Source organism: Aspergillus affinis (genome assembly GCF_023601865.1).
Source record: "Aspergillus affinis strain CMG 70 chromosome Unknown NODE_54_length_210522_cov_88_772862, whole genome shotgun sequence".
Taxonomy (NCBI): Eukaryota; Fungi; Ascomycota; class Eurotiomycetes; order Eurotiales; family Aspergillaceae; genus Aspergillus; species Aspergillus affinis.
In genome coordinates, this window is record NW_026515835.1 from 31736 (window position 1) to 56559 (window position 24824).

At 48.7% G+C, this 24824-nt stretch overlaps 7 protein-coding genes across 7 annotated transcripts; 3 read left to right on the forward strand and 4 right to left on the reverse strand.

The window, feature by feature from the left end:
• Nucleotides 1-1427: 1427 nt before the first annotated feature.
• KD926_008373 (terpene synthase) lies at nucleotides 1428-3918 on the forward strand (the record flags this gene model as incomplete). The annotated part of the gene is made up of 5 exons (XM_053101091.1): nucleotides 1428-1664; nucleotides 1720-2186; nucleotides 2239-3487; nucleotides 3546-3742; nucleotides 3825-3918. 5 exons carry the CDS (start codon nucleotides 1428-1430, stop codon nucleotides 3916-3918), a joined length of 2244 nt encoding a protein of 747 aa, XP_052955264.1.
• Nucleotides 3919-4047: 129 nt separating this feature from the next.
• Nucleotides 4048-6495, reverse strand: KD926_008374 (putative oligoxyloglucan-reducing end-specific xyloglucanase; the record flags this gene model as incomplete). Its single annotated transcript, XM_053101092.1, has 1 exon — nucleotides 4048-6495. One exon carries the CDS (start codon nucleotides 6493-6495, stop codon nucleotides 4048-4050), a length of 2448 nt encoding a protein of 815 aa, XP_052955265.1.
• Nucleotides 6496-7082: 587 nt separating this feature from the next.
• KD926_008375 (zinc-binding alcohol dehydrogenase family protein) lies at nucleotides 7083-8333 on the reverse strand (the record flags this gene model as incomplete). The annotated part of the gene is made up of 5 exons (XM_053101093.1): nucleotides 7083-7265; nucleotides 7320-7693; nucleotides 7751-7954; nucleotides 8011-8145; nucleotides 8201-8333. 5 exons carry the CDS (start codon nucleotides 8331-8333, stop codon nucleotides 7083-7085), a joined length of 1029 nt encoding a protein of 342 aa, XP_052955266.1.
• A 3203-nt stretch (nucleotides 8334-11536) lies between these two features.
• On the reverse strand, nucleotides 11537-12557 carry KD926_008376 (uncharacterized protein; the record flags this gene model as incomplete). The annotated part of the gene is made up of 4 exons (XM_053101094.1): nucleotides 11537-11923; nucleotides 11990-12082; nucleotides 12175-12282; nucleotides 12333-12557. The coding sequence occupies 4 exons, from the start codon at nucleotides 12555-12557 to the stop codon at nucleotides 11537-11539; spliced, it is 813 nt and encodes a 270-aa protein (XP_052955267.1).
• A 1051-nt stretch (nucleotides 12558-13608) lies between these two features.
• On the forward strand, nucleotides 13609-15462 carry KD926_008377 (uncharacterized protein; the record flags this gene model as incomplete). The annotated part of the gene is made up of 6 exons (XM_053101096.1): nucleotides 13609-13685; nucleotides 13737-13868; nucleotides 13919-14778; nucleotides 14836-15098; nucleotides 15266-15322; nucleotides 15379-15462. 6 exons carry the CDS (start codon nucleotides 13609-13611, stop codon nucleotides 15460-15462), a joined length of 1473 nt encoding a protein of 490 aa, XP_052955268.1.
• A 1700-nt stretch (nucleotides 15463-17162) lies between these two features.
• On the reverse strand, nucleotides 17163-21540 carry KD926_008378 (uncharacterized protein; the record flags this gene model as incomplete). Its single annotated transcript, XM_053101097.1, has 7 exons — nucleotides 17163-17474; nucleotides 18024-18405; nucleotides 18510-18681; nucleotides 18749-18869; nucleotides 19817-20779; nucleotides 20835-21235; nucleotides 21288-21540. 7 exons carry the CDS (start codon nucleotides 21538-21540, stop codon nucleotides 17163-17165), a joined length of 2604 nt encoding a protein of 867 aa, XP_052955269.1.
• Nucleotides 21541-22377: 837 nt separating this feature from the next.
• KD926_008379 (epoxide hydrolase family protein) lies at nucleotides 22378-23755 on the forward strand (the record flags this gene model as incomplete). The annotated part of the gene is made up of 3 exons (XM_053101098.1): nucleotides 22378-22614; nucleotides 22676-23536; nucleotides 23594-23755. The coding sequence occupies 3 exons, from the start codon at nucleotides 22378-22380 to the stop codon at nucleotides 23753-23755; spliced, it is 1260 nt and encodes a 419-aa protein (XP_052955270.1).
• Nucleotides 23756-24824: the final 1069 nt, after the last annotated feature.

Here is a 24824-nt window from a genome sequence, read left to right on the forward strand (position 1 = left end):
GCCTCTCAAATTGCATAAAGACCGGTTTCTTTATCGTGCAGTTAGTTGAATTAAGGCCTTATTCATTTGAATATGATCATATAAAATCGGTTGAATAATCACTTCTTCGGTAGACCCACATATTTCTGCAACACAATTTTCCCGGCTGAGGAATCTATGATTCATGATTGGAATCGAGACCGGCGAGTTTTATGAAATGCGCAGCTGCGTGAGAAACAGTCAAAAAGCTCGGTGACCCTAGCAAATAATTAATTGGTCCGGTTCAGAGTTCAGACTGACAATGTAACGCCGCCTGATAGACCGATCACGACAGCAAGTACGGATAGGATCCCGGTCAGCAGCGGCTAGCCAAAGGCGAATTTAGGGTGGTATCTCACACACCGAGTCAAGAGCAGTATTCACTTACCTTGTTTGGATTCTGTGCCAGGAGCCTGCCAATAAAGCCGTGACAGTGGGTCATACTGCTCCCAATCGAAGGTCGGTCGATCTCGGTGGCACGTCAATGATCGGCATCAGCCGGCTTAAGCGGTAAGCATCACACAAACGTGGATTTCACGAGTACCCGATCTGCTTTTCGGCTGTTTTAGTGAAGTTGCACTGCTCGATAAGCACTAGCAGTGATGATCGTGTTCCCGAGAACGTAGGGGAAAACAGATTTCCGATCAAACTCTGTCTCACTCACCTCATTTCCCACTGAGACAGGGAAAAATCAAAAATACCACGCTGAGGCTGCCACGTCTTTGGCTGAAGATGCGCCCTTTCGCTCTAAGGGTATTGATTATGACGATCGAGTATTGACTATTGTGTGATCAATCGTGCAGGCCCCAATGATCGACGCTCCTGCGCTACCGGAGAAAATCTATGATTGACCCGAGCTGCTCGAACGACAATGGAGTCTCGATCGAGAAGGCTTTACTCCATACCGAGAATAGGCCCGATATTGTCAAACTATGCACCTCGTAAAAAGGTCAGTGTGTGGCGCTTGCTAGATCTCATAGGACACGTCATCGGTGAAGCTGAAGCGGCAGGCGCTTCATCTGAACCGGGTTAATGCCTGATATGTCCACCGTACAGTCCGACCACGGATGCTACACAGGAGTTCTCCGTAGCGCAGTGTTGCAATGGTCCTTTATTCCGTGTCGGGCTCCACTGATCATTTAGTCTAGACTTGGGTTCCCACCTCTCGAACCCTTGAGGGGGAAAAGAAAAAGAAAAACCATGGCAACCTGTTACCTCATAGACAATACCCCTCCCGTTCGAAGCCGAAGGTGCACCGGGCAATTGGCTCCGACCCATAGTCAAGCTGATCATTTGAAAGATCTTTTGCCCCAGTAAGAAACAAAGGGTATCGGTGAATACTTAACCTCCCACCTGCCCCTCTGTCATGCCCTTGATCACCAACCGGGCTGCTTCTCGTCACTCGGAAAATGTGCAGCGAGTACGCCCTTAGGACTACGAGGAGGTTGAGTCCTCAGCCTCAGCTGGAGGCCGAACAAGAACAAGATTATCCATTCTCGTCCCGCGCGACGAGCCTCGATGGATGGCGGCTGACTGTGGAGGATGATGGGCTGGGACGATTAAAGTGGAAATACTTGACAACGGATGAGGAACGCGATGCGCAACCACAAGATAAGACGTCGAAATTCTTCCTTGACATACCTTTTGTCCGTCTTTCGTGCTTTGGTTTCCATTCTAAAAGCAGCCCACTGACATCCGTAGACCGAATCTCCAGACCGCAAGCCCGCCCAAAAGCCATCGGAGGCCGCTAGAAATGGGGCCTTGTTCCATAGTCAACTTCAATTGAACGACCTGGGCTGTTGGGCTGCTGATTTGAGCTGCATCTTCTTTGTAACTCCGATGCTTATCATTTCCTGGTACATTACACAATCCTCGATCGACGAGGCACACGCTATCGAACTTTCCAATTTTATTCTTCGAGCCCAGAACTCGGACGGCGGATGGGCCACCTATGGAGGCCAGGACACGACGCTTATGGGGACGATTCTAATATATGTGGCGCTGCGCCTGATGGGGTTTTCTGCAGAACACGAGCGTCTAGTCAAAGCCAGAAGATGTCTATTGGACATGGGCGGTGCCGTCTATCTACCGGGTTGGGCCAAGTTTTGGCTTGCTCTCCTGGGTCTATACAAATGGGAGGGCACAGATCCGTATCCCGTTGAGATGTGGTAAGTAAATCATCCAGCGCAAAGTTATTCTTTGTCATCTTACCTCCGTTAGGCTTCTTCCGGAATGGCTACCAGTCAGTCCCTGGAAATGGTACATTATCCCTCGGCACGTGTACTTGGTTATGAGTTATCTCTCAGCGAAGCGATTCACTATGCCGACGAACCCTCTCCTAGAGCAACTCCGGACTGAGATTTTCGTTCAACCTTACGAATCGATTGATTTCGTCGCGTTCCGGGGTGTGACCTTCCAACGCTCTCGGGAGGTGCGCAAGAGCTGGGTACTCAACGCACTAAATTGGTTTATCGACAATGTTTGGATTCCTTGGTTTCGTCCCCGTGGTCTAGCCGAGATGGGGGAGAGAAAGGTATGGGGAATTATCGAGGAACTAGAACAGATCAACAACTCCGTCGGGATCGTCAGCGTGGATGCATTCCTCAATATTATCGCATTCTATTGCAAGGAGGGACCGGACTCTAAAGCCTTACAGCGAACTCAGAACGCCAGCCTTGAATATCTCTGGATGGGACCTAAAGGAATGCAAGTGATGAGTATTCATGGCGGGCACACATGGGAGACAGCTTTCGCACTGCAGGCTTACGCCGAGTCGGGACTTGCGAATAGCCCTGATATCCAACCGGCTGCTCAGCGCGCGTACAAATTCTTGGCCGACCAGCAATATCTCAACGACTGGGACGAGAAGTCGTCTTGTGATTGCTTTAGCCGGCTGGGCGGCTGGCCATTTTCTACTGAATACCATGGATTTTCGTGTTCTGACTGTACAGGGGAAGCGCTCAAGGCGATCCTGCTGGTTGAAAGGAACACAGAGATTCCGCGGCTCACAGACGAGCTCAACTTGCAACTTGCGGTGAACAACCTGATCATGATTCAAAATCCGAGCGGCGGGTACAGCAGTTTTGAACCGATCCGCGGAAGCGAGCTCCTTGAGTGCATGAATGGCACGGAGCTGTTCAAAAATGTGATGGTTGAATTTGACTATGTCGAGTGTACATCGTCATGTATCACCGCCCTCGCATTATACCGAGACTACAATCCTACCTACCGCGCTCGGGATGTCGCTCGCACAATCGACAAGGGAATCCAGTATATCCTGAGCCGCCAGGGGCTGGACGGCAGCTGGCTTTCATCCTGGGGTATTGCATACACATACGGGGCATTCTTCGCTATGGAAGCACTAGCTTGCGTCGGAATGACCTATGGAAATAATGATGCCACTAGGCGAGGTTGTAACTTTCTACTAGGGAAGCAGCAGGCTGACGGAGGATGGGGGGAAAAGATTGATGTGAGTTTGACCTAATCATCTCTAGTTCAACCCGCAAGACTAATCTATGACGACTTAGTCTATCATGACCGAATCATACGTGCAAGCAGACCAGCCGCATACCGTACAAACTGCATGGGCTTGTCTGGCCCTAATGCATGTTCGCTATCCAGACCCAGAGCCTATCCGGAGAGGCATAAGGCTTATTATGAGTCGCCAGAAGGCAAGTGGTGAATGGCAACAGGAGAATGCAGTAGGAAGCGGCATTGTTACATGGTATGTTAAATCCACCCACGCCCTTAACTACTGCCCATGTTACCCTAGATGACCGTGTGCCGAATACTGACCTGATTTATAGTGAGCTTCTGTACCACAATTACATCTATTCTTTCCCGATACGGGCTCTATCGATGTATGCGGAGCGGTTTGGGGATGATGTCATCATGGAATAATGTTTGGCATTGGTATAGTTATTTATTCATACATGAAAGATAAACAATACATTTCACGATTCTCAATCCCCTTCATTTAAGCCATCATTGCACAGCAAGGCCCAAACAGGTGTCATGCCACCCCATCTTCTAAATTCCTCCTGTTCCGGGCACATTCCCTTGCTTATCAGAACGCCCACGTGCAATATCTGCATACAAAATGCCGCGTCCACCAGTGCCCAAGTATACCCGCCCGTAAACTCTAGGGTCACCTTGAATTAGATTGAACCCCCCATATCGATGAGTGTCATCATCAACGCGATCCCATGTCGCACCTCCATCATCCGAGCGGTATATTCCGTGAGCTGACTTGGGCGTGCGAGCTGGACGGCCCCGAATAAACAAAGCAGGCTGGTTCTTCTTCACCCCCGCGCCAACCGTTATGAGTTCGGCTACTGTTCCTCGATCTGAGACGCGCTTCCAGCGACGGCCGAAGTTCGTCGTATGATAGACTCCCTGGTCCCCTAAAGCGAGCCAGATCTCACCTGCTCGGTTGAGGTTCACCACTGGGACTGCACCATCATGTTCAGGAAGACCTATGTTCTTGGCTTTTGAGGCCTTGAAGGAAACCCCACCGTCAGTACTAACATACCACACACTCTCCGTGAATACGTAGAAGGTCTTTGGCTGAACACGGTCCGCGCTGAGGTATGGAGTCTGGACTGTTAGTCCACGAGGCGATTTCCAGGTCTTGCCCCAGTCATGCGATGAGTACGGCCCCGAGTCGGTAGCTGGGACGTTGGGACTCTGCAAGGTAGGAGCAACAACCGACATGGCTGAGGTCCAGACGACGTATTTCCCTGAGGCGTCCAGAGTCATCACACCTGGGTTTGTGCTGCTGGTGTTGACGCCCGGGATACATGTCGCAAACTTTACCCATTTGTCACCTCCGTCCGTAGAATATGCCGCTTGTCCGCAGCCATCATCATATTTATAACCAGTGGTTCCGCCGCGAACTATGATGTTGGGCTTCCTCCCAGCCCAGTCAAGGGTGTTGAGATTTGATAAGGCAGGAAGTCCAATCATGGACTGTGGGGTATCGAGATTGTCGTGACGAAATCCATTAATATCACCCACTCCACTAATCAGGTTCGCCGCGCCAGATGGAGGGCTAATCAACGCGAGAGGCACGGTCTCTTCAATACCTTGTGCTTGAATGTACCACCCTGGTGCTGAGTCTTTATGGACCTGTGAGATATTGTCCGTTGACCAAATTGTCGCACCGGTGGCGTACATAACATGGTCCGAATCACTGGGATCGATCAGAACGGCTGTCATCCACCATCCGAACTTGGTCAATCCTTTGACAGGTGACGGAGCTCCGTAACCGCCCCATTGAGGTCCCCAGTTGAAGCTTAGCCACTCGACTGTAGTGCCGTTTGCGAGAGCTGCATCCTCAATCGGGTGTCCCCAGTATCCTCCGCTGCCGGATGGAGTAGAGAGTTGGGAGACGTCCTTCCATGTGCGACCAGCGTCCCGCGAGAGATACATGCTGTCAAGAGCTGGGCCGGGATCTCTGTCAAGCGAGACCACGACAAGGGTGTCGGGATCATCCGTAGCGACGCTGAGCCCGCAATATCCACCCGCAGGGAAGGCCTGGGGCGTAAACGGAGCCGGTGAAGTGTTTTTAGCAGACGGGGTAATGTCAGTCCATTTCGAAGACGTGGTGTTATAGACATGCACGGCGCCATACGAAACTCCCCAAGGACCCGGAGCGTCCGCATAAGTCACATAGAGGGCACCATTTGACGCGAGAATTGCTTTCATCGGTTGCGGCGCAGTGCTTTGTGGTTGTGTCTCATCAGGATAGATGAGCAGCGAATCGTCCCATTCTTTCGGCTGCCCAGGCAAGGCATCCCAGGTCTTTCCTGCGTCCTTGGTGACATACAATCCACCGGGAACACACGCGCCGACGTAAATAGTTCCATCATTCTCCTGATCAAAGATCACAAAGGTTATTCCGATGCCGTTGGCAGCCGCATCCGGAAAACTGGTAACGTTGGTCCATGTTCTCGCTCGATCCACACTCTTCATCAACCCTGCGTTGCGAGTACCCATCCATAGCTCATTCGTTTTGAACGGATTGACAGCCAGCCGCTCTCCATTATTCCGGCCCAGCTCGTTCGCGCCCATTGCAAACGGGGCCTCATGTCGCGTAAAGCTCGCGCCTCGGTCATCCGACACAAAAATTGCTGTCTGGTTGGAATTCAAATATCGGCCTTGTGCCAAATAGAGACGATCAGGATTCGTGGGATCCATGGCAACGCTCTCGGTGCCCATGAGGTTCTCGTCCTCCGGGCCAAGAAAATCGGTCAAGGGAATCCATTTGTTGAGCTCTTGAGACCAGCGATAAGTGCTACCGATGTCTGTCCGCGCATAGAGAAGGTTTTTCTCCGTCAGATGTCCGACAATGCCCGTGATGTATCCTCCACCTGTAATTGCCACCGAATTGAATTGATACGCATGCTTCGCAGTAGCTGCGATGGTGCCAGTGGTGGCACATACGGCCACCGTCAGCCGTTGAAGCCAGTCTTTCATGGCGAGAAATAGTATGTCATCCTGGGGAGATCAAGTTTGGGCGACCTGACCACTTTATGAAGTCTGTAAAAACAGGCCATAATTTCACGCATCATGCGATTACCCCGGCTTCCGGACCGTTTTGGCCGCTAATTAGATCCCTCCTCTATTCAATGGAAGTTATTCGCAAGGAGCGCCCACCCCCGCACATTGTTAGCGTGTTGTATCGGAGAAAAATATGACGCTATACAAGCCGATTGGTGGTAAAACTAGTAAAGCATGGGGTCTCGGCTAAATGAGATAGGGACCGAACTCTCCGGAGTTTAGGTATTCTCTAGGCACTGCAGGATCTCGATAGATTATCTACTGCAACTTGGGGCAGTCGATATTGTAGGCATTCTGGATGCCTGGGGCATCAAAGTGCCAAGTCGACCCTTCCAAGGCCCTTAGCTTGCGGGAGTTTACTGTAATATATATTTCATGGGAGATGTACAATATCATCAGAACGCGGGCGGTATGGCATTTTCAGTACGGTGCATGAAGGAGCATTGACACTAGCATCATATAAAACAGCGACGCAACTTTCTTTTACTATTCCCCTCATGCTCTTAGACCTTGTACACGATCTTGTAGTTGGAGATGACCCCGTCATGGTATTCCTGGAACCCTCTTGACACAGAGTCGAGTCCCCCGATGAGCTTCGGGGTATTCGGCTTGATGATTCCAGAAGAGAGCAACTTGGGCAGTTCCTCGAAGAACTTCGCCGAAAGCTCGTGATCCCCCTTGTGCGGCTAGGAGTCCGATTAATAAATGACTTTAAATGTTCAATCTCAAAGATGACTTACCCGCCAGTAGAAATCCTTGTACTTATGCTCCTTCAAGAACGCCGTCCAGACAAGCACATCCGTCACCTTAGTCTGCTTGGTCACATTCTCGGTGAAAGCCTTGCCCGGACGAACAGTGCACAGGCCGCCACCCTGTTTGGAGATTGCCTGCGATGCAGTGACCGAGGACGAGTCGTTGCCGATGGTGTCGAAGACGTACTTCAGGCAGGAGTTCGTAGCGGCCTTGATGCTCTCCACCACCTTGGCGTCGCGGTAGTCGAAAGCGTGGCTAGCACCAAGGGACTTGACGAGATCGTGATGTCGGGGATTGCAAGTCGTCACAACGTTGAGGCCATAGTACTTCGCGATTTGGATGGCGTAAAGTCCGACGCTTGCTGCAATTCGTGAGTTTCTGTGTTATTGATACGCCACATGCCATCAAATCGACTCACAGCTTCCGCCCCAAACGAGAACAGTCTCTCCAGACTTCTGAGGGATATTGAGACAGTCCTTGGAGAAGAGAGCGAGTAGTGCTGTGCACGCGGCGAGAGGCACTGTGGAGGCTTGCTCGGGAGTGACGTCGTCGGGCAAAGGGAAGCAAATGCGCTCATCGGCGAGGGTGTACTCGCTATAGCCACCCAATCCCTTGATTTCACCTGCTCAAACAACAGTTTATATGATAAATAGAATGAGGACCAAGACGGTAACTGACCTCCCCAAATCAGACCAGCAATCACGGTGCCAGTCTTGATCCTGCTCACTTTGTCGCCCATCTTCTCGACTATACCGACAAAGTCACAACCGAGAACCGCATCATCGCCAAAGGCATTGGCGTCGAGTGATTGGACTAGACAGAGACTTAGCTTCAATGATCACAGAATGGGGGCGGAAACATGACTTACCATCAGTAGGGTTCTGGGCGACATGAGAAATCTTCACTAGCATCTGATGTTCACCCGGAGTCGGCACAGGAATGGTTTCCTTGGACAGCTTGCCGCCTTTAGTGACGAGAGCTGTAGCGGTGGTAGGAGTCATTTTCGATGTTTCTGGGTACTATTCTTGTCGAAGGAGGTCTTTCTTGTGCTGTGAATTGCTTTCCTGGTCTCAGCAACTGCAGCTTTTATATGCGCCCAACGCCGCCGAGCCGGCTTTCTAGTGCCTGTCTATGAGGATCGTTCATCCACAGTGAGTAAGACGGCGATGTTTGTATTTAATCTTGATTTCGTCAGAGGTGCATCGCCCTAACGCAGTGAACATTAAATTAGCCTGAGAATTTCTTCGAGAAATGGAGTGTTTAATGTACAGATTTGGCTTTAATGTATGACGTTGGCGCTTGCAGATGCCCGAAACAACACCAGCCGCGCTTGGGCTTTCCGTTTGCGATTGGATAACTCTATTTCAGTCGTCGAAAATGCCAAGACGCGAAGCATATTGGAAATATCCTTGGCAAGGTTAGGTCACCTTTTAAATTTTTTTTTTTTGTCGAGACAAGGCACTGTGCGTATTTTAATGGCTGCCTCCGTTCCTCAGCAATTGGAAAAGTCCCTCAGCCCCACAGGCCATCAGCCGATGCGACGCGCTGCCACCTCTTTCTCCGGCGCTACCAAAGGGTTTGGAGAAATTTGTCGGCAAAAATCGCGCATCGGAACGCATCAACTGGCGGCTGACCGCTAACTAATTCGCTAGGGGAGACGATTGTCGAGACACCTTCCCATAGTAATTTGGGTTGGTAACTATCGTACAATAACGGGGCAAAGATCCGGCAGGTATATAAAAATTAATTCCTTTCGTCCTCTGATATAATAGAGATACTACTCGACCTGGACCAGGTCAGGCAATAGCTACTGATATACGCACTGCCGCCCAGGACCTGCTATCTAGTGGCCGTGATCCGATAATTCAATGGGTCCCAGGACATGCAGGTATAGAAGGAAACGAAAGGGCAGATCAAGCAGCAAAAGAAGCCGCAACGCGAACACCGGGACCAGGCTGCAGAGAGATCTCACAAGCTTTCACTCGCAGAACCCGTACAGAGGCGTTAAGAACAAACACACAACACTGGCTAGAGAATAGTCTTAACTGGAGATCACAATCAACACAGAGAACCTATAAATCTGGAAGAGGCTGGCAAGTGGATCCTATAGCAGCAACAGCTACTAAGGGCCTAGCTAGCCGATACTTCCAGATGAAGGTAGGACATGCAGCTATCGGATCATACCTACACCGCATAAAATCTCGGAAAAGAGCGACCTGCCAAAACTGCCAAGCTCCTAGGGAGACAGTCTCTCACATACTAGTCAGCTGCAGGCAATGGCGACGGCAACGAGAGGTGCTATATACAGCTCTAGATAGAGCGGGAATAGCAAGGCCTTCGGTGCAAGAAAATCACCCAGAAAGCAGGCTATTCAAGGAGCCTAAAGCTACTAAAGTCCCACTGGACTTTATAGCTAATACAGGCGTGGCTCTTTCTGGAAAACAACACCAGAAGGACCAACACAGGGGCAGAGAGAGATGATGAAAGGGGCCTAGAAACTCTAGAGGAAGCTGAACGGACCGGAGAAGACTGTTAGGAGGGTGGCCTGGTCACATCTAGGCGTCACCCACCCTGCTAGAATCCCAAGGAGAGCAAACATGCTCAAAGGCCCTGCGCAAGAAGGCGGGATGGGCCGAGGAAAAGGAACAGAATGTATGCAAACGAGGGAATAGCCCTAGGAACTGATAGGGGCCTGAGGCTAGGCCTCAGGCCGACGACACACGGTCTGTCATAGCCCTAGGGGCTCGGTATGGACAATAAACTTGATTAAATAAAAAAAATACAGATACTACTCAAATGTATCTTCCCACTAACCAGTAACATTTTGACCCGGCAACCAACCCACCTTTTTAGGTTTCTTCCTACACCTCCCCTAAATCCGTTTTTAATAATGAAAGGAGTTCAAAACGTCGCAAAACGTCTAAACTATCTACTGAGCAAAGGTCAGCTATTATCTTTGGCCTAAAAACGGCATTTCGCAGTCAAAGCTAGCGAATGAATTCGAATGTAGCCGTCGGACGATCTACAACACGATGAAACGCTTCAAAGAGCATCAATTGTTAAAATGCCTTCCCCGAACCGGCCGTCCTCCTAAGCTAAGCACTCGAGCTTGCAATTGCCTCTATCTTCAAGCGGGCCGGCATCCTTTTTGGACTATAAGCAGCTTAGTGCTGTGCCACCGGGTCACTCTTCCTGGTCCACCATACAGTGGATTTAAAGTAATTCGGATTATCGAAACGGCACTCGAGACGGAAGATACCAATTAAGCCTTGCAAGGAAATGGCTAAGGTTTGTGAACAAAATGGCAGTGAGAAAACTTTCAATCGTGGATCTTTTCGGAAGAGTGTTCGGTGCAACGAACCTCAAAATCTGGACCACAATGGTGCCTTCGTACGACTCCGATGGCCTTCGCCGCGAGCATGTGAATGCGAAGGTACACGTTAAAGATATTTCACAAAGGGTTTGGGTTGGGACCTCAGGACCTGGCTAGCTGATAGAACAGAATTAATTATTATAAACGGGACGAAGACTCGCCTTCGGGGAGGGGTTATACTTATTCCTTTCGGAGCCCTAGCGGTGCGGCTTCGTTCCTGGTCTGGACGAGCTTCATATCACAACGGATGAAACTAAGTTCTGCCCGAGATTATTCCTTATACTTAGACCTGTCTTGACCCTAATATAGTTAGTGTCTTCAGGCTGTAAGATAAACATTTCCTTGCTTCGTCTAGAAATGTTAAGTCCGGTGTATGAATGATACGAGCGTTCAGATGGCTTCCATATGTACAATTTTCTACTTTAAGAATAAAGGTGAATGTTCTGTGTAATAGCAGTTTTTCCTTACTGCCTATCACTTGAACGTCTTCACCCATCATACCTCATATCGTCAACCTCGCGCAAGTGTTGGCCTTGACGAGCGGGTGACCACCATTCATTCAGTCCTAAATTATGGCAGAGACTAGGTGAACCACATTATACCACAAAGCGCATTGGAATTGGTGGCCCGAAATGATAAATAATACTTATATCTCTCTTTCCATTGACTCCTTCTATATCAATACACTTCGAGCATATGCAAATAAATCGTCACATTAAGCTTGAGAAAGACAGTCTATACAAAGTGAGGTTCCAATGAAAACCAAGAGCAGCACCTGAATATTCTTTCTAACACAGGGCCCAAGTAAGCGGATCCATGTGCTTGGATCAGCTACTCTGCCTTTTCGCTCTTTAGCTCAAGGAAATGCTCAACAACACTCTTGACCTGTTCTTCAAAGCTGAGGAATTTCAAACCCATAACTTCCTCTGACTCCTTCGCATTCATCCCGAGCTTCCAAATAGGTTGTAAGCCATTATTAGGAAGGATGCCCTTCTCCACTGCTTTGAGGAAGTGTTCAGCAGCAATCCCTGTCACATTCTGCCAAACAGTTCCGGCATAGTTGTCAGAATTGTCGATATAGCTTCCAGCTGGGACGTTAGAGTCAAGACCTTTGACATGCATGAATGCAACATCATCAACATGGATACTAGGTCCAGTGAGGGAGGTATCGGGATTGGCTCCCAGGACGGGTGCAATGGCGAAAGCGTTTGGCTCCGACTGTGATGTCTTTGGCGTCTTTCACAAGTCCATTTCTGCCAATGACAAGAGATGGTGGATGTTTACCACATCGAAAGTGGGCTTGTGGTCTCGAACAAAGGCCGTGGTTGCCTGAAGAGCGGCAATTTTGCTCGCGTTATAGGCGTGGAAGAAGGCAACCTGGATTTGTGGTCGATAGCTAGTCTATTAGGGGCATCTTTTTCAAAAACGCATTCTCTGGGAGCGATTGCAACAATAGAGGACGTGATCACAACGCGCTTGATACCAGGCGAATTGTTTGTTGCTTTCAGGACATTTTCTGTTCCCGCAACGGCAGGCTCAACAAGTGTTGTTTCATAGTCTTCCAGTTTATTTCTCCCCTGAGAATGATGGGTGACGCAACGTGAATGATATAATGTACTCCCTTTACTGCCTCATCGTATGCGCCATCAACCGTCAAGTCTGGTACAATATTGAAGGTAAGCTTGTCCGTTAGATTGAGGGCTTTAATGGATGGCGCAGAGAGTATTTCATTATTTTTGTCCTCGGAACGAATTCCAGCTCGAAAGTGGTAGCCAGCCTTCAGGGCAGTGACAAGGGGTCTGAATCCAACATGTCCGGTGCCACCGGTGATCAAGACAAGGCTATTAGACATTTTAAATGTAGCTCGAAATAATTGAACTTTGAAATAGGATGGTTATGTTCTGTATAGAAACAATAGACGAATACGAGCGAATATTTATACTGTAGTGGGGATCAGGTGACCAGGTGGTCACCTCCATATACCCTGCAGACCGCTACTTCCATGAACCAGGCTTCTTCTTCTTCTTCTTCACACTCCCCTAGGCCTCCTCTCCAAGTAGACCTCACTGCTCCCAGCGGCGTACCTGGTTCGCAGACAGGTTCCCCGCTTCAATACTTATTTCTACTGAATAATTTCCATTACTTATGACCAACCTTATAGCTGTTGAAATGAATCTAGAACCAATGAGAATGCCACTCTCCCTCAAGTCCGCATTTACGATAATTCATCTGAATAAGCAGTGGTTTTCGATTTAAAATCAAAAGAGGGATCAGAATGCGTAGAAGTTGAGTTAAGTATAGTAACTCATAGATAATTGGAGAACGTTGACATATCTACCAAGCACGCGGTTATGGTTATCTTTCAGAAAACCATGATAATTAAAGGTAAATTCATGTTCGAAGTATTTTCATCGAGTCAAGCGTAGAGGGGTGAATTGTTTTCAGCTAGAAAAAACACGCCAGATAGGAATACATGGGGACTGAAAGGGAGCCACATCAATTGTCTCAGGTAGTGGAAAATTGTTTTCTTAATATAGGTGTTAGCATGACTAATGTTGCCCGTTTTGAGCAGTGTACATACACCGGCGGTGTTCCTGGAAATTGCTTGGTGTGCTCCGATCAGATCTCCACCTGGGGTAATGGAGGGCCGCAGAGTGGATCCTTTTGAATAGAAACCGAGGGGTGTCACCGGCTTTATCACTTATTGGGAATCCGAGAGCACGGGTAACTAGTTAGTTAAGGGGTTGACGTCATCACTTTATAGTGCTTATGTAAAGGTAGCAGCGCTTACACTTTCCTCGTCTGAGCGCCGGCGTCGCCGCCAGTGCCCTTGGTTTCTCGTCGCCTGCGCACCGACATACAATGTTCCACATCCCCTGCATTTCAATTGTAAACATTGTGCCATGGTATCTTCCCCGGATAGTGGAGATGAGATAGGTGCGAGTCATCGCCCAGTCCGGAAAAGGACTAGAACCGGCTGGTGAGCTTTTTGGTCTGCTTCCTTGAGACTAAGTATTGACGAGGGGTTTAGCATCCAGTGTCGCAGCCGCCGTCGCAAATGCAAGTCCGATCTACTCTTCTTTTGTAAGAATGCGACAGAAGCTAATACCATGCAGGCGATGGGGCACGACCACGATGCCGTGGTTGTGAAGTTCGAGGCCAAGTCTGTCAATGGGGACTTAAGGCTTCGTTCCATCCCTCACGTACAATTAGATTGTCAAGTCATGAAGCGGCTTCCTTACGTGAAGTAGAAGAAGGGCGAGGGAGGAGGTCGAGTCGGCATCAGAAATTCGTTGATGAGACCAACGCCATCATCGACGGATACTCGACACCTGATCACCCTTCCTGTGGATCTGATCTTCCAGCCCACGATGAATATTTGCCTAGCCATGACTCTCGCCCATCCTCACAACTTATTCCTGGAGAATTGAGCGTTGCTGATTTTTTTACACAGCAACCGGCTTCTGACGTTCCAGCAAGCCCAAATGGTAACCATGACCTATCCCCGCTGATTCAGTCCCAGCGGATTCATTTAGTGTCCAAGCCTACAACGACAGATACACAATCTCATCTATACCCTTTCCTGCTAGGCCAGGCTAGGACAAAGGATGCAACCCCTCAGCCAGTTCCGCAACTTCCAGTCACAGATGAGGAGAAGCTTCAACTTATTTCCGCCTTTACACGGGAGACAGGTACCTGGTGCGAGACAACTGACTCCCAAATGCATTTTACCGTGAAAAGCATCCACGAAATGATGAAATCATCATCCTTTGTCGCAGCTGCGCTATCACTCGCCTCTCGCCAGCTAGATTATCTTCAGAAGCGGCAGAGACCTGTGACGTTAGAGCTATACCAATTCACCATTCAGTTGCTTCTCGGCCAGGATCCCGTACAAGCCGACACGTCCATTTTGGCTACTTGTACTCTTCTCTGCGTTTACGAAATGATGGCCTCGCGAGTCGAAGAATGGAGACGGCATTTGAAAGGCTGTGCGGGATTTCTACGGGCCCAAAAGTGGAATGGGTCTAGCGAAGGCATAGTGAAAGCGAGCTTCTGGGCCTTTGCTCGAATTGGTAAGTAGTCTCATGAACTTCAGGCAAGAGCCTAATGGCTGATTTCGTTCGTAAAAGATGTATGGGCAGCCTTTAATAGCGGCAAAGCGACGTTAATCCCAACAGAGTCTTGGGTAGACAATATGTGTATCGATTATGTTTTGGCCAACGGAGACTTGGATGACTATTGCAATCTTGCGATCTTAATCTTCGCTAAGATTGTGAATATTCTGTCAACTCCCCAGCAATATAAAAGAGAAGTGAGGGCAGCTAAATTAAGGGCCTCAATTTGCACCTTGTGGGACGAAATGCAGGAGTGGTACCAATTGCGACCATCAGAGGTCTGTCCGCTGCTAAGAGAGTTCCCTCCCACAAAGGTTTTTCCAGAAGCGCTATATATAAGATCTGCTCCTAGTAAGGTCTTACCTCATTGAACAATGAAACTGCAGCTGACTTCCTAGACTGCGGTAACACGTTCTACCATTCAGGCTGTATGCTGCTTCTGCAGACCGGCCTCGTTACGCGGGGTCCGGAAAATCTATATACATCTTCCCAAGAAGACATTGTGAGTCCGGTTCTGCTCTTGAAATTCATTGATTCTTTTAGCTCACTAGGCCTCAGGGTAACATTATCTGGCACGCACGAGAACTGGTCGGAACCTCCATTTCAAACCCATCTCAGTATGTTGAGCTGCAATCTTCCTAGACCTTTATAGTAGGCAAAAGAAACCAGGCTAATACTTCTCCCATTTCAAGTGCCAATTGGGTTAATCAGCTTCAACCATTGTTCATCGCCGGGACAGTATTTGGAAGTTCCGTAGCCTCCCCATCCATCCGGGATACTCTGTCCGTGTCTCCAGGTGACGGACCCTCGGTCACTGAAAATTATGATTTTGATGAGTTCTGCTCTGAAAAAATCCTATTATTAAAACATCTAGCTAGAATTGAGCGTGAGACAGGCTGGAAGACCTCGGATCGGGCCGCTGAGCTAAGAATGCTTTGGGGATTCGTGTGATACAGTAGACTTCGAAAACAGATTACTCCCCGGACACATACGCTTTCTTTCCCGGCGCCCCACTCCGATCGCACTAGACTGTATTCGGTCAGGAATAGTCCCACCATCTGTTCTTCAGTGTAAATCATCACCAGATTTACTCTAATTACAGGTTCTGGCATTAGGCAGACCGTACTTGCGGGAACGCCCCGCGGCCACACGACTGAATTCGAAAGATGCCCCCTCGACACTTGCTCTTCAATTCTTGAGCCGTACCGAAGCCACACTCATCCGTAGTAAGGCAGGTCGTATATAATCCTTTCCTAATAATCGACCATTTTTCTCGTAATATCTTCTAAATGGCCTTAGTGCTGCGTTTTTTAATTGTTTTCCATAGCCAAGATTCACTAGACTACATCAAAAGTGGCGTCACGATCTCTGTCTCAATTATAGCATGGAACCAGAATTTGAATAATTTGTCAGGATGAGGAATTGATGTACTGGCTAGTACTGAACATGTCTAATAGAATCAGATGATTGATTGAAGGTCCTAAGATCGGTTGAGCGATCTCAGGGGTCTATAATCGAACTATGGCGTGTATGACGCCATACTGGGGGGAAATTGGGTGAACGATGAATAAGCCTATCTCGAAGCGTCCTAACTAGTGGTATTTAACCACTCCCCTAGTTTGTCATTACGTACAAATACAAATGAAACACAGGGATCCAACGAACAATCGCGTTGTTAGTAGCGAGTCCGTTCGACAGCTAGGAGGCGGGCAAGTGGTGTGGAGAATCGCACGTGTGGCTTCTATCATCCAAACCCCCAACGGGGAATGGAAGGGGAAAGACACTACACAGGGAGAAGAAGAACATATTGAGAAATGAATCATTGACGGAAAATTAAATGATTGTGGCGAGCGCCGGATTACTAGTGAACTGCGGTTGGCTCAACTACCGCAGGTTATTTGTTTCAGGTAAAGGCAGATTATTGAGCACGCACCACCTGTCAAGTAGGTCGCACCTCCATAGATTCAATAGATCTATCAAATATCCGGTCAAAAACCTCATTGGTCTACCACGGTGACCAGCGCAATGTATTCTCTAGAATGGGTATATTGACCTGTGGTGCGAATTGTTTGATAGACGTCACGCATTCACAACGGCGAAGGGCGGTATGAGAAGCCTATTACTACATCAATATCTAACTAGCCAACATAAAATCTATCCCACGACCTTGAACTCTCAGAATTGCACATGAGATTTTGCAGAAGTTTATCATCCTCCATAAACTATCATCCATTGCGACAAGTACACTGCTACTTTCCAATCAGATTTCCCATATACATAGAATATCTTCCGTTCCGAGCACCTCAATCTCATCGGAAGAGCGAATGAAAACCGAAAAAGGCCTAAACATTTTCGCAATGCTCCTCCTCGCTTTTCTCTCTATGATTGACGCGGGAATGTTCGAATCCACTCCTGATATCCTCAGAGATGTGGCCAAACCTCATGATCTCCTTCGCCATGTTCCGAGCCTTTTGCACAGGATTACCAGGCCGCGTGAAAATGAGATCAACCTCTTCAAGTCTGAGATTGCTGGTTTCCGGGAAGAAGAAGTATAATGCAGGCACAAAGGCTGCATTACTAGCCATGAAGATAAGATATGCTTTCCAGTGCAGCCGGTTGATGATTACAGGTGTGATCATGACGACCGTAAAATTCTAAAGCCAGTTTGAACTAACGCCGATTGCCGAACCACGTGTGCGCGCGTGCAAACGTAGGATCTCGGGCACCGAGCCCAGGGAACGCAATTAGCAGTCATACCGAAGATAAGCATATAGACGAAAAGGAATGTAATGACACCGATGGCGCATGCATGCCCATTGGAACTACCAGAACGGGGAAGAAAAACAGCAACCATCAGCATAGAAATGCTCAGACCAGTGCACCCCCATATCATTGTTCTTCGCCTACCCATGCGATCTAGGGTAAGTGTAGGTATAACTGAGCCGAGCGTAAACATTAAGTTGATGAATCCGGCTAGAATCTGAGCAAGTTTTGCTGACATGCCGACATTTTGAACAAGAACCGCTTGGTGAACACTCGGATCAGTTTTATACTAGCAGTCATTCAGGTCCAGGTCAGAAGCGGGACGACGGTGGGCCTCGGAATTACTTAGCATAATAAACGAGATTGATCCCGCCAGCGTGGTTCATAAACATGACCCACCAGGCAAGGATAACGCGGTGCCTAGTTTTCACACAGTCTACCTTTAGTAGCGCTAAGAGGCCCTCAGTTTTTGTGCCTCTTGACTCAATTTTCAGTGCGGCAAGAATAGCATCTCGCTCTGCTAGGATGTAGGAATCAGAGGGCTCTTTGTCATACATTCTGCAAAGAACATTCATCGCCTCTGCATGTAGACCGTGTCTATACAGCCAACGTGGCGACTCTGGGAGTCCTATGACTGGGATCACCACGACAAGAGCGAAGATTATTTGAGCGGCCACGGGTAGGCGCCAGGCAATGGCGCCTCCAACATATGACATGCCAAAATCGAACCAATATGCAATCACTATCCCGACGTCGACAAACAGCACTTCTGCTGAGACAAGGCGACCACGGGATCTCTGATCGCAGAGTTCAGATTGGTACCTGTGTATGGAATTATTCAATCAGTATGGGATAGCATGATATGATCCAAGATGAAGATCAGAACATGCTAAACTCAGCGCCAAACGAAACTATATAGAACTGACATAGGCACAGTCGATGTCTTGATTCCAGTACCAACGCCTGTTATTAATCGGCCGACGACAAGATGAGGTACTGTAAAGGCTGAGCTTTGGAGGATAGCTCCAACAGTTACAAATGCCATGGCCAGCCATATGGTTCGACGTCTCCCCAATATTTCCCCAGCCACGTAGTTCACTAAAGGTGTCAGTACTAGGATGACCCAGGCGAGCCCCAATATGGCTCTTTTGGATTGTAGGTATACCGAGACACCCAGCAAAACATCCAAGGTTATGGCAGCTGACGATGATACCAGTCTGTGAATCCGAAGGATGGTTGAACTGGCCCAGCCAGTCTTCATTCTCCAATATTCCACCAAAGACCCCCTGATCATAGCCAAAACAGTACAAAGGCCATTAAGCAGCATCCTGTTAAGCGAGCCCGGAGGGTCTTGCCCCGACCGAGAAATGAACACATAGTGGTATGCATGATGTGAAAGGGTTGGCGCAGAAGAAAGGATGAAATTTTGATTAATTTTAGGAGAATAATGAATTATTCAGAGGGCGCGCAGGTCTTTATATATTTACATCACCCCGCAAGTAATGAGTTCCCCCAGGAAAATGTTGATGTCTGGGGTGATTCGATCTGTGGTTAGGGGGTCGCGGTCGCCCCTTCTCTCCTGTCAGTGCAAAAGGTTAGAACGTAGTTAGTGTCCAGTCAGGCTTACCAAGCAGAATTGGGGAACTCGTGAGTGGGGCAAGGCCCGATGAATCTAGAGTTCGTAGAATATCAGCGCCTGCGCTTATTATAGCCATTCCAGTACAATCGCCACTGAAAGTCAAGAATTCACCCATTCATCCGCTTGGCCGAGAAAGCCACCGACCTGAAGAGGAAATCCTTATCAGAACAAAAGATAAAAACCTGCAACTACCTGACAGTAATTCCGTACTGCATAATATAGAGTTACCCATCATGGGGTTTGTAAGAAAGGAGTATCTGGCTAACTTAACTCGGAGACAAGTATCTTTCTATTCAAGAAATTGAAATCAGCGCTTGATTCCAAATTTAGTGTAGAAAATCAGATCTATCAGGGGTGATACCGAGTGTTCCGGGTAAAATGTAGTACACTCAAACAGTTGCACTGTGTAATATTGACTCTTGGAAGTCTGACAATTGCCGTCAGTTAGGTTATCCAGCCGTAAGGAAAGGAGGCTATAACTAGGCTGTACTGTGAGCTTTAATTTTCAAATCAATCCCTATAATTTACTTATGGCCCTCATCGTCCTTAGCAACATGCCCCCGCCGCAATATGGCTGGAAATTCCTTCTGAAACCCAGGACCAAGCATCGTGAGTGAGCTTGTCCCCTCCTTGCACGCCAATAGAGATATAGCCAGTCAACCCAACCACCACCAGACAGCCTAGAACGAGATATCTCTTCGATGGTCTCTCGCTTTTGCGTAGAGTAAAGTCTGACCAATTGGGAAATATAGTGCGAAGCCAGTACTTGTACATGGGATCAGGGTAGATGAAGGTATTCTTCTTGGTGACGGAGTCCATCCACCAACTTTGGCAACCGCTGTTAAAGACAAGGTGCTGCAGTTTCCCATGAACCCAGGAGAGGTCGCGCCTCTGAGCTTCGGGTTTGACCATGATTGAGTCAGTGTTGCCTTTGAGTACGGGGCGCAACAATCGGCACGAGTAGTTGATTTGACATTCGGAGTGGAATATGACAGAGTGCTGCCCAGTCGCGGCGTTGGGGCCATACAGAATGAAAAAGTTAGGGAAGTCAGACACGACAGTCCCCTTGTAGGCTTCGGCCCCTCCTGACGCGTCCCACGCATCGTGAAGGTCCTTGCCACCGATACCTCTGATTCTTATGGGGAACAACCACTTCTGTGTTTGGAACCCAGTGGCGTAGATAATCGCATCCGCTGGGATCCGTTCACCCCCTCTAGTTTCGACATAATTTGGACCAATTTTGACAATAGCATCCTTGGTGAGCAACATTTGTGGAGAGTGCAAGCATCTCAAATAGGTAGCAGTGTTGACTCGACGCTTGCAGCCAGGCTCGTAATCCGGCTTGAGGATTTCTCGGTACCTAGCTGGTGCCTCTTCCTCGATGTACGAATAGGTAGCTTCCCGAATTTTTTGCCGCATAGCTGCGCCATTGCTGTCCATGTAGAATGAAAAGAAAGTGCTTTCAAGCTGCCAGGCCAAAATGACACGGTACAGGCGTGCGGCAAGCGGTACGTACTTCAACGTGAGCTGGAACGCTTCGGAGTACGTGGGATTTCCCTATTTTCATACTGATTAGGATAAAAAGATAAACAACACGCCAAATCCCACTTACTCGCTTTGTCCACCAGTGGGAACTCCGGACATGCTGGGTAACTTTACCCCTGGGCCCAACTGACTTTACAAGCTCGGGGACAAACTGTGTAGCTGACGCACCATTGCCTACGACCGTTATTCTCTTCCCATTAGGCTTGAAGTTGTCAACCCACTCGGCGCTGTGGAACGTCTCCCCTTGGAAAGTATTGGCTCCCTCGATAGAGGGAATGGCTGGACGATCAAGGGTTCCAATCGCACTAACGACAACAGGAGCCTCGCGCTTGAAGGTCTCGCCGGAGTTGGTGTCCTGGAAAGTTACAACCCACAGAGAGCGGTAATTGTCCCACGTCATGTCAATACACATGGCATTGAAGCGACAGTGCGGTAGGATGTTGAATCTTTCGGCGACCGAAAAGAAATCTAATTACCCATTAGCTATACGCTCTATTCTCGACGATGGGAATGTCCTTACAAGCATGGAGCTCATCTCTACCAGGATACATGGTAGTCCAATCATGCTTCAATGCAAAACTGTAAGAGTAGAAATGACTCGGGATATCACATGCACAAGCAGGATAACGATTGTGCCACCACGTTCCGCCGACATTGTCCGACTTTTCATAGAGGGTGAAGTTATTGTGCCCAAGAAGACGTTTCAACTGGACTGCCATTCCAAGACCAGAAATGCCTCCCCCAATAATGATAACCTCTTTCGATCGATCCATAATAGCCGACTTAGACTTCCCAGGGATTGAAAAATGATCAAAATGGCTTATTGGCTGATATACTCTCATCGATTTCGTCCGCAGGAAGAAAGAGGTATTTAAGCCCAACCTGTGTTTTACTCCGTAGTCACTGGGTGAATACAAAGGACTCAAGGAGTGCGGCTATACTTACCGCTTGTTCTCCATTCAAGCTTATAGTTATATCATTTTCCCCGCGAAATCCAGTGGCCAGACTCATTGGCCTTTGATCTCATATACGGCGGAATTTTGGTTTGCATTTTGCAGTTGGCTTAGATTTGGGCACGCTCCTCGAGTGTGGAAAGCCCCACATCGCGCAAAAGTGCGGCGCTTGCGCTTGCCCTGCTTCCCCCAGACGGCTCAGCTGCCCCGTTGTGAATCTAAAGTCATTCCCAACGCAACAAAATGGGCAGGCGTAGGACACTCATGGGATGTGTTGTGGGAGTTTGGGACCCACCCTGTAGCCCGCCCAAAGAACATATGTTAATTGAAAGGAGGAATTCAAATCACGCAGATCTCTCTCGTCACTAAGGTCTACAGTACTACCGCGGAAGCGCAAGCGCCACTTTGACCGGAAAGCAGCTACCGGATCTAGAGAAACTCCTCATGCAACAAAAGGGGCAGGAATAGGACAACAATGACGATTGGTACAGGACCCGCCCCGTAGTCCGCCCCGGGAAGGTGAATTGATTCAAAAGAGCCGACTATGCCGAACTCAGGTAGTACTAAAGCCTTTCTCACCTCCCAGAAGTCCTCAGCACCGCCCCTGGCTGCTTTGAACAGTGTAACCCTTTGAGCTTCTCCGCTTTCCTCTCCAGCATGGTACTCAAGTCGCCCATTGCACTGGACCAATTGAAATTCAACGTCCCCGTGCCCTACAAATTGCACGTAAACCGAGAGCTGCTGGATGTCACCAGGCAGAAGCTGGCGTTGGCGCGCTACCCTGAAGAGCAGTCGGACTTCGGCTCAAACAATTGGGCTCAAGGCGCTAAGGTCTCCCGCGTGAAACAGCTTGCGAAGCACTGGCAGGACAAGTACGACTGGGACGCCCAGGAGGTAATAAACGTCTCCCGCAGGACTATGAAGTCTACTTCGATGCTAAGACTTGTCTCTCCAGAAATTACTCAACGATGCTTTTAATCACTTCATTGTGAAACTTGATGTCCCTGGATATGGCTCTCTGGTGCTACACTACACTCATACACGGGCTTCCAGTAGCAAAGCAATCCCTCTCTTGTTTTCGCATGGCTGGCCAGGGTCTTTCGTGGAGGCACTTCGAGTCGTTGAGCCGTTGAGCAAACCGAAGAATACCGAAGACCAAGCTTTCCATGTTGTCGCCCCTTCAATACCCGGTTTCGGCTTCTCCCCAGCGCCAGTCAAGTCCGGAGTTGGACCGAACGTTGTCGCTCGCGCCTATAAGATCCTGATGACGGAGGTCTTAGGGTACCCGAAATTTGTCACCCAAGGAGGAGATTTTGGATCTTTCATTACTCGCTCGGTGGCCATCCAGTATCCGGAGTTAGTCAGAGCTCAGCACTTGAATATGTTCCCCGTGCCTCCGCCAACTCTTTTCTCGGCACCCGCCGCATATCTCCGCTGGTGTTTCTCCGCGTTCACGTACTCGGCCTTCGAGCATAAGGCCCTTCAGGTGCGAAGAAATTTCGAGCATGATCAGAGTGGCTATCTAGAACAACAAAAGACGAGACCTCAGACTCTAGGCTTTGCTTTAGGTGATTCGCCGGTGGGTTTGCTCGCCTGGTTCGTGGAGAAGATCCACGACTGGGCCGATGTGCATGATGCGTTCAGCGACGACGACACGATCACATTGGTTATGATGCACTGGATTCAGGGAGCGACCCCTGCTCTGCGATTTTATAGGGAGGCGTTCGGCCGCGGCATGCACGAAGCTGAAAAGACGTTTGAGTCATATGTTTCTGCTCCAACCGGCGTTAGCATGTATGCGAAGGAACAGCTCCATGTAAGAAAAACACCCGTGTTATCTTATTTTCCGAATTATGTTTTAACGATTTGACAGTGCCCACGCGACTGGGCAAATCAGGCCGCCAACATTCAGTTCTGGCGTGAACATGAGAAAGGTGGTCACTTCTCATCCTTGGAGCGCCCAGATATTTTCGTGAAAGATATCCGAGATTTCTTTTCATCCGAGACTGTTATTAATTCGTGGGCTCGCGCATAGCGCCGCGGCTGCTGCTGGAACCCCGCTGAAGATCTCGATAAATTGTGCTCGCATGGGCTGGATAGCGAAATCTAATTTTGTTCTGCAAGGCATAATGCTTGGCTTTAGATAGGTTTTCAGTTAGGCTATTTCCAGCGGACGTGGGTATGAATTGACTCGCTAGCACTTGTGGTTACTTTAACTCCTAGAGTAGTATTCTTTGCTCCGTAGCTCTCTCAAGGCAAATTCTTTCAGTTCGTCAGCCGCTAAATCCTAGCTAGACGCTTCAGCAAGAGGCTTGTACCGGCACAGGGAGCGAATGTGAAACACCAGCCGGATTTTTGCGAAAGTGTGAACTGCCGAGTAACGATTTAGAATACATGGAAGCGATCGCTCTAGTATACCCATGATGCGTTAATATCAGCTCTGCTACGTGAACCGACCAGCGGTCCATCGGCCCCACTTGAATTTGTTCGGATTCCATTCCCACCAGATTTTCATCCAGCGTGACTACGGCCACGACTAGGTGGTCTTCAAGGCCCGAGCCATCCGAATTTCGCAGTTGCAAAAAATTAAGACAGTGATCGGTCGTAGTAGGATTTTGACCGATGTGCTGTAAACAACAATAGAAATACGCAAACAGTGATTCTAGGATCCTGGAAAGAAGCGGGTCGGTTCACTTTCCTAACATAATTTTCACTTGCTTATGATTACTTCTTCTCACTTAAAGTAAGACGGACTATCGGTATAGCGTCTATACTAGTTACCGAGAGTTAGTTAGTTAGCTAGTTACTAGGTTTTGCAATTACAAAACAACGGGAGCGGCAAGTAGGCCACAAGAGGCCTTGATGAGGCTCTGAGTTCGTTGTCAGGAAGTGGATCGCTCTATATGTATACACTCGGATATATATAGTGAAGTGGGACAGATGCTCAAGGCATTCTGGCAGTGCAGACGGGTCGAAGCGACCATGCAACCACACACACACACTGCACGGCACCTAAGGAAGGAGCGACAGCATGGGAGGAAGGTGCTACGGTTGCTACCGGCGTAGGACCCAAGCACTGCGTCCTGTAGACAGCGGATAGTCAA